Source organism: Lolium perenne, chromosome 2 (assembly GCF_019359855.2).
Source record: "Lolium perenne isolate Kyuss_39 chromosome 2, Kyuss_2.0, whole genome shotgun sequence".
NCBI classification, from domain to species: Eukaryota; Viridiplantae; Streptophyta; class Magnoliopsida; order Poales; family Poaceae; genus Lolium; species Lolium perenne.
In genome coordinates this window covers 219,369,603-219,378,313 of record NC_067245.2, presented here as the reverse complement: position 1 = coordinate 219,378,313, position 8,711 = coordinate 219,369,603, and the positions used below count along the sequence as shown (strand labels likewise).

The window sequence follows — 8,711 nt, the reverse complement described above, 5'->3', positions numbered from 1 at the left end:
GCAACAACCAGCAGCCGCATAATCCCAACACTCACAGCTGAAAGCAACATGGAACGGAGACGAAAATTTCAGAGCAAACCCTTAATCCTCACCTAGTCGTAGATGATTTTTGACCAAATAAAAACTCTCCTGCAATCATTGGAGTCCTCCCTACTTGGGGGTTCCAGATCTAGAGATGGAGGGGCAGGGAGGGAGGGAGAGGCGGAGAAGGAGGACACGAGGAAACATGTAGCAACGCCGGTTTAGTGCCCAATGGTCATGCTCCCACCGTCAACTCTGGAGGCGAAATCCCCTTTTTGAGTACGGATGGATCAGAGCCAGATTTGCAGGAGGGCAAGGAGGTGGGCGGCAGCGGCAATGGAGGCCGGTGGTGGCAGTGGAGCTCGTGGGAGGAGGTCCAATAGGCGGAAGATCTAGGCTAGGGCATGGAGGAAATCAAGGCACAATTTTCTCTCGTCCTGGACGTCGTGGTCGACGCCGCGTCCCACACAGAGAGAGAAAGAGAGAACTCACCTGAGGGAGAGGAGGAAGCACACGCCGAGGTCTTCCTCCGCTACCATACTCCTCGGGAACAAAAATACGCCGAGATCCGTCTTGCCGCCAGCGACCTGGGAAGGAAGAAGAGGCTGGCTTGTCACGCCCGTGGATGCGTCGGGAGGAAGAGATGGGGGAGGAGGGACAAATCGGTCTGTTGGTTCTGAGCCCGATGCAGAGAGGTGGAGTTTTGGATTGATTGGAGACCGCTTTGACCGCTAAAGAAAGCTACAACCACACGCGGAGATACCTACAGCAGCCCACAGCCAAAGCAGCGCGAAGAGAAGCAACGATAACTACACATCTGTTGGCAGCAAATAAGTTTCTTGTCTTCCCAAAAAACACTACAGAGCACCAAAACGACCCCAAAAAAGTACCATGGAGAAGCAAAACAGTCAAGATACACACGTGTCACAACTGTGTTAATTCTCAAGGAGTCTCAAAATTAGGAGAAAAAAGATGTTTGTTAAGGTTTAATATAGTAGTTACTAGCAAGCTCCAACGGACAAGGATGGCGCTGCCAGCGGCGATCTTCTCGTGCCTCCTCCTCTCCCTCCTCGTCGCGGCGACGGCGCGCCCAAGCTCCGGCAGTGAGGAGCGCGCGCGCATGGCGGGGAGCTTCATCGAGTGCTCCGACCCGGCACCGTCGATCCTCACCAACGCCACCAACGCCACGGAGTTCCTCAGCAGCCTGCTCCCGCTCCTCGCCGAGCTGCCCTCCGCCGCCGCGCCGACGGGATTCGCGTCCCTGAGCTCCAACGGCCGAGCGTTCGTCCGGGGCCTCTGCTTCGGCGACACCACGGTGCCGTCGTCCGACTGCCTCAGCTGCTTGTCCGTCGCGGCCAGGAGCCTCACCGCCGGCTGCGGCGCCACCACCCGGCGCGCCGGGATCTGGACGGAAAGCTGCTTCGTTTCCTACGGCGACACCCACGCATCCTCGCCCGCCGAGGACGCCTTCCGCTCCCTTGTCACCTTCCGTGGCAGCAGCGACGCCGTCCCCGGCGCCCACGCGCCGACACACTACTCCCCCCACCTGCATGCCTGGCTCCTCGCCTACCTGGCCCAGCCCACGGCGCTGAGCGCGATCGGCAACATCTCGGAGCCGCGGATGGCGGCCACCGCGGACGCGACCACCCCCGTGGGCGGCACCATCAGAAGCACGGTGCAAGTGCTGGCACACTGCACGATGGACCGTACGATGGCGGAGTGCGTCAGGTGCCTGGTGGACTCGGCTCGAGCGCTGGACTGGGACCTCGACGCGGACCGCCGCAACGGTGGCGTGTCGGCTGCGGTGGTGGGCTTCAACTGCTACCTCCGCTTCAACGTCTCCACCACACCGGTGCCTCAACAAACCGGCGGTGAGCTAGCTCTCTCCCTCTTCCTCTCTCTCAGGAAATGTTGGAAACGTATTAGCAGTAGTACCACCCAATTGCTTTGATTGCAAAATCATTGTACGTGATCACCATCTGAACTCTGATCTGTTTTGTTGGCAAGGAGCAAATGGCATGCAACAGGAGCGCTGCCAACTAATATATAGTCTAATATAATACAGTATACGTTTTTGTTTTCCAGGTGTAGACCTAGATTTTCTAGGTACCATCATTTGGGTCCTGCTTGTCCTACTAGTACTAGCACTAGTGCTGGTAGTTTTGGCCGCTCTCTGCCTCGTTCTGCCTAATGGAAAGAAGAAGACTATGAAGAGAAGATGTATACCCATGCACCACCGGTCTGGCCGACTCCACCTTCCTCAGGTATTTCCGTGCTACCTAACAATATACATGATATTCATTCTGGTTTGTATTTCCTTTTTATGTTCTTGAGCTGTTTTGGAGTGAAACTTTAGGACATGGCAAACAAATCATGTCCGTAGAAATGCTGCCAACCAACAATCCGGAATTCTTTTCTTTTAACCTTTTTGTTGTGGTACATCATGTGTAGGTAAGCAAGTAAGGAGTAAGCACGATGATCAGACCAAGCTGCAACAACTCCTGGCAACAAGAGGCGTGCCGTGTGTGGGTAGTTGATCTTCTGAAACTTATATAGCCACCGGGTTAATGTTGGAGATCAGCGTGTGGAATCGATCTGGAAGTCCATGCCTACTTCTGTTTCAGTTTGTGTAGTAATTATATGCACTAGGAAGCATCGTGTGGCGGCACACCGCGCCCATTGTGTTTCAATTAAGTTCAATCGTGATTTAGCCTTTATCCACGAGTCATAAGTAGAAATGTAATACTCCAGGGCTCCTTGGTCTCTCATATGTGACAATTGGGAATCCATGTGGCTTCGGTGATTGCCAATGAAGATGAGATTATATAAATACGTTGTGATGCCAACACATCCCAAATTCTGCAGAAAAAACCTGATTGCAAATACAATAAAGTTGTATTACTAATAAAATTTCAATTATTTTCCTTGCCTCAAATAATATATATGTGATAATAAGGTTATATGTTGTATTAATTTCAGGGGGACATGAAGACATTGTAAAATCTAGTAGCTAATTGTCAATAAATATGTGTTTTTACCAAATTACATAGGGGAAGATTTTCTATTAACAAGGGGGAGTTACAATGAACGGTTACATCAAGGGGTAGAAGTGGAACAAAAGAGCTATGGAAAACATTAAGAGAAAATTTTGCGAACCCAATCTAACAAAGGCTCCAGAAGGGCTGACTTCACTCTATATTGATGTAACAAGACATCACTTCTAAATCTGACTTCCAACGTTCTAGTGAAGGACTTTGTTATTTAAATATGTAATCATTTCGTTCCTTCTAGATATTCCATGTCGCACAAATGGAAATTTATTTAAAACAAGTGCCACTAGAAGCTCTTTTTGCATTGATGAAACACCCCAAAATCTAGAGAGAACTGTCCCAAATAATATTAATATCATCCTATAACATTCATGGGAAAAAGAACAGTTGAAGAAAAGATGGCCTCTTGTTTCAGTATGGTGGTCAGCACACAGAATAGAGTGAATCCCTCGATCAATCTGCCAATGTTTTCTTTTGCATGAGATCCAGAGTGTTGAGTCTATCCATGATTAACAACCAAGCAAAAACCCTCAGCTTAGGCAAACACTTGGACTTCCAAATAGCAGATAGCGCAGGGTCTTACAGCTGGCATGCTCCTATCTAATTGTTTATGGGAGACCTGCCATTTTGCCATACTTTTAAGTACATTGGAAACAATAGAATGTGGCACGTCATCTCGGGTTGTGACTTCTGAGAGCTCATCTTTTTTGTCTGATTGGAAATTTTGGAAGAACGTTCATTATTTGTTTGATTCATATTCGTACCTTTGCCACATTTATGGTGAACCATAGTATGAACCATGAAAAGTTACGACACTCAAAAGAAAGACGAATAGATTATTGTTCATTGCAAGTTAGGCAAAAAAAAGCATTAAGTCTAGTGCACGTGGGAAACCATGGTAAGAAATTTGGGCATTGTTGTTCACTTTTTTGACACAAAATTCTATTGTTTTCCCATATAATCAAAGAGTAGTCTAGGGAGTGTTTGGTAGACTGCATCCAATTTTGTGCATCCAGGGGGCTTGCCCCATCCGAAATGTGGTTTGGGTTATGTTTTCCACTTTTTTGGTTGCTTACCAATCCATTTTCCTCCTGAGCTAGGCAATTGTCCTCTTTGTTTGGTAGGCTGCAGACAATCTTTTTTTTTTTTTTTGCTCAGCTGATGCAAAATCATGGGTGTTTGGTTGCACACGTGATGTTGCATATAGTTACCATGGTTCAAATATGGCGAGTTTACTATGTCATTGAATATTACATCTGATCATAGAGGAATCAGAAGAACATGATCTTATGATCACCGCATCAAGCCGACTATATGATGATATCTTTCAACCTACTCTCTTGGACCCGACGATGTGCTCATTCATCTACGACCATAGCTTCAGCTGGCATTGCCTTATCAACCATATCCTCGCCGGCCAAGAAATTTGGTACTCCTCCTCCACCTCCTCTGAAGTTTTATACCCTCTATAGCTGTTGTTGTATGAACCATTGACTTAATCTAGGCAATTCCTCAAGAAAATAGTTCAATTGTCACCTATCCATTCCAATGGCATATTTGATGTAGTTGTGATGAGTTCTCCATTGTGTAGTGTTGACGGTGGCATCATCCAAGTATGTTGTGTTTGTATAGCTCTATATATGCATGTAGTTGTGGCTGACACTAGACGACATATAGAAGTTGTGTCTACATGCACATAGTCCTAGCTGGTACTGTCTGACACATGCTTATTTCCCACGGTCCAATCACATCTTTGGTAAGAACCAACCTGTGGTTGGATGGTTAGGAGGGTAGTGACACCCCCAGCCCACCAAAGTTTAAATCCTAGATTTGACACTTCGTGTCTCATTAAAAAGGCGGAATATTCTTTAGTGGGAGGCAACGTTTCCCATTGACAGCGAGGCGTCCGTGGTGACTTCATCAATCTCAAGACCCGCCGGATCAGTTTCTTGAACTCGGTCTCTCGGAGATGCTCATAGGGGTAGGGTGTGCGTGCGTTCATACAGGTGAGTGTATGTACGTATGTGTAAGCGTTTGCATCTGTATTGTATTTCGCAAAAAAAATCACATCTTTCGTTGTGCTTGGTTTGTTGCCAATGTCCATGTATACCTAGACCTGTGATTCATGTTTGTATCATCCTTATAGGCACATACACACACAAAGCAGGTGGATGGCGGTACAAAACAATAGCAAGCAATGTTTGTCAATAGCAGACAAAAGTGTATGCATAATTACTTTTTTTGAAGCTTTCACCGGGGGGAGAGGATCCCCACCTGAATATATTGCATAATTACTGATTATTGCCAAAGTATTTGTTTGATACCCCTTGTTGGTTAGGTGTAGGCTCAAATCGCTAAGAATATCAAATGTCAGGTGAATGAGGGGGGAAGTATCTCCGATGATAACAAATCCGCACTCATAAATACAATATATACTAGGATATACACTACTAGAAAACAGCTTATCAGTGGCGCACCTGTTTTGCTTATCAGTGACGCACTAGTGGTGCGCCACTGATATCACGCCACTTCTAACTTTTAGTAGTGGCGCACTAGTGATGCGTCACTCCTAAGTTATACAGCAGTGGCGCACTAGTAGGTGCTCCACTACTAAGCAAAAGGTGCGCCACTACTAAAGTTACTGGATGCGCCACTATCGTTATGGGGTGGGCCACTGCTTGTTGAATAAATTGAAAAATAAAAAAAGGCCACGTGGGACCTGGTTGTGGTACCGGTACAGGTGAGTTGAAGCAATCGATAAAAAGCACATTTATTCTATTATTATAAACCATTGTTATTACAGGATTCAAATGACAAAATACAACTAATGTTTGTAAACTTTGCATCTGGAACCCTAAAAAAACAAAGAAAATCCTCTGTGGCGCAGTGCCCTCCGCGCTCGTCCTCGATCTGGTCGGACGCCGGCGGAGTCCGACGAGGTCCACCCCATGCTCCAGGCCGTCGGTGCAGCAGCCGAAACCAGGCGCGACGAGGAGGAGAGGCTGCTCCAGACCGTTGCTCCAGGCGCTGGTTGACCATGCCTCTGCGCCGGTGCCGGCGGCCGCCCCCATGGAGAGGAGCAGGAGCGGCTCGAGGGAGAGCAGCAGGAGCGGGCGAGGGTCGGGTGGCTGGCGGCAGAACGGTGGCGGCTTGGTGGTGGCCGTAGCCGGGGAAGGCGGTGGTGGCCGGAGGTGTTGAAACCTGAATCTCTGTACCGTTGTAACCACCGTAGTCCTAGTCTTCAGTAGTCCCTATTCATGCGCCTGCACGCGTCTGCGCACGCCTCTGCTTGCCCACGATCTCATGATCGCCATGTACTAAACCTGGCTCCCCTGAGCTCATTTGCAATCCAACAGACAATTCTACAATCCTTCTTGGTATCAGAGCTTAGGCTCAAAAACATGGCCGGAACCTCCTCGGCCACAAACTCCTCCTTCTCTCCCGTACCTCCGATCAACCCCATTGACGAAACCCTCTTCACCCCAATCCAACAACGCCCTCCAATGCCCCGTGCGCCGCCCACCCCTTCCCCAGATGCGTTCAATCTCGCCGGCGCCTCCGATCCAATCTCCGTTGCAACCGGCGCCGCCGCTGCCGGTCCCATGGCCGGATACATACCACTGCCATACCCCTACTTTTCCCCACCCATATCCCACCCCATTCTTGCCATCAACATCTCCACCTACATCTCCTACAAGGTCAACACCGCCGGAGCCAACTATTCCAAATGGCGTCAGACCATAACCTCCCTCCTCACCATGTACAAAGCTGTTGACCACATCACCGAAGGGGCGGCTCCGGCGTCTCCCGACGACACCTGGGAGGCCGTCGATCTCCACATATCCTTGTGGTTTCTGGCGACCCTGAGCGACGATCTTCACCGCCTGGTGCAGGGCTCCGATGGCCGGGCCTGCACCACCTGGATGCGTCTCCGCCGCCTCTTCCTCGACAGGGGCACATCCCGCTACCTCTACCTCAGCAAGGCCTTCCACAATTGTCCGCGCGGCGATCTCTCCATCGCAGACTACGCCAGCAAACTGCAGGGCCTCGCTGATGATCTTGCTGCGATTGGTCGCCCCGTCTCCGACACCGACCTCACTGGCGCATTCATCGACGGCCTCGGCAAGCGCTTCAAACTCCAGGGCGAACTCCTCAAGAACGCCGATCCGCTCCCCTCCTTCGCCGTCGCCTGCGCCCGTCTCCAGCACTCCGAGCTCGACGACGACACCGAACAGCTCCAGCACGCCTCTCAGGTCATGGTCGCCCACGACGGCGACCGCGGACAAACCCGCGCCGGCGCCGGTCCTGTCCAGCAGCATACTGGTGGTGGGCAGCCACGTCCACCCGGATACATCAGCCCCAACTACAAGGGCAAAAACCCCATCCCCGGGTTCGTGCACCCTGGCCGTGGCCGCGGCGACGGCGCTCCTCCACCCCCTGGCAGCGATCATGGCCGTGGGCGCGCCCCATCTGGCGGCGGGCGTGGCTCTGGGGACACCTTCATGGGGCGCGGTGGTGGCCAGCTCCCGTGGTACGGCTACTTTGCCCCCGCCACGATGCCGTTCCCACCTCGTGCCTGGATCCCTCCAAACGCCCATGGCGTGCTCGGCTCCCGTCCCCGCCCACCAACCCAGGCGTACCCCGTCATGGACTCCAACGTGCACTCCACCGCGCCACCGCCAGAACCTGCGGCCGCCACTGCTCCCGGACAGCCTACGTCGTGGGATTACACCACCATGTACCAGAACGCGCCAAGCTACGGATCTGCCTTCCACGCCTCCGTTGGAGATTGGGTCATGGACTCAGGCGCCTCATCACATGTCACCGGTAACCCAGGTACATTGACCACTTCTCATTCCTCATTCAAGCCAAATTCACAACATATCGTCGTAGGCAATGGCTCTCGTCTACCCATAGTCGCCACCGGTACTGCTGAAATCACATCTCGCCCATTTTATCTCAACAATGTGCTCGTCTCACCACACATAGTCAAAAACCTCATCAGCACTCGTAAATTCTCGCGCGATAATTTTGTTTCTGTGGAGTTTGATCCGTTTGGATTTTCTGTGAAGGATTTGGCTACCCGGCGTCTCCTTATGCGCTCCAATAGCTCGGGCGATCTGTATCCCTTCCACGGCACCAACGGCGACCAGCACACCTATGCACTTACCATCTCTGGCGATTTATGGCACCGGCGGCTTGGTCACCCTAGCAATGCAGCTCTGGCTCATCTACCCCTAGATTTTCTTTCCTCATGTAATAAAGACACTCCTCGATTTAGTTTTTGTGATTCCTGTCAATTAGGCAAAAATTCTCGCTTACCTTTCACTTTATCTCATTCCCGAGCTGTATCACCATTTGATTTAATTCACTGTGATTTGTGGACCTCTCCCATAGTTAGCTTTTCAGGCTACAAATACTACCTTATTATCCTTGATGACTACTCGCATTACTCCTGGGTCTTTCCTCTCACTAACAAATCAGATACTTTTCAAATACTCAAGAATTTCTTCCTCTACATTCACACACAATTTCACAAAACAATCCGTTGCATGCAATGTGACAATGGTGGTGAATTTCTCACCACCAACTTGCGCGCTTTCTTCTCCTCCCACGGCGTCGCCCTTCGTCTGTCCTGCC

At 50.5% G+C, this 8,711-nt stretch overlaps 1 protein-coding gene across 1 annotated transcript; it reads left to right on the top strand.

Moving 5' to 3' along the window:
* Positions 1 to 1,038: 1,038 nt before the first annotated feature.
* On the top strand, positions 1,039 to 1,972 carry LOC127329156 (uncharacterized). The gene has a single exon (XM_051355693.1). It carries the CDS (start codon positions 1,046 to 1,048, stop codon positions 1,970 to 1,972), a length of 927 nt encoding a protein of 308 aa, XP_051211653.1. The 5' UTR covers positions 1,039 to 1,045.
* Positions 1,973 to 8,711: the final 6,739 nt, after the last annotated feature.

Excerpts from the sequence above, each read along its gene's own strand:
- LOC127329156 (XM_051355693.1), top strand. The coding sequence starts at position 1,046 with ATGGCGCTGCCAGCGGCGATCTTCTCGTGCCTCCTCCTCTCCCTCCTC.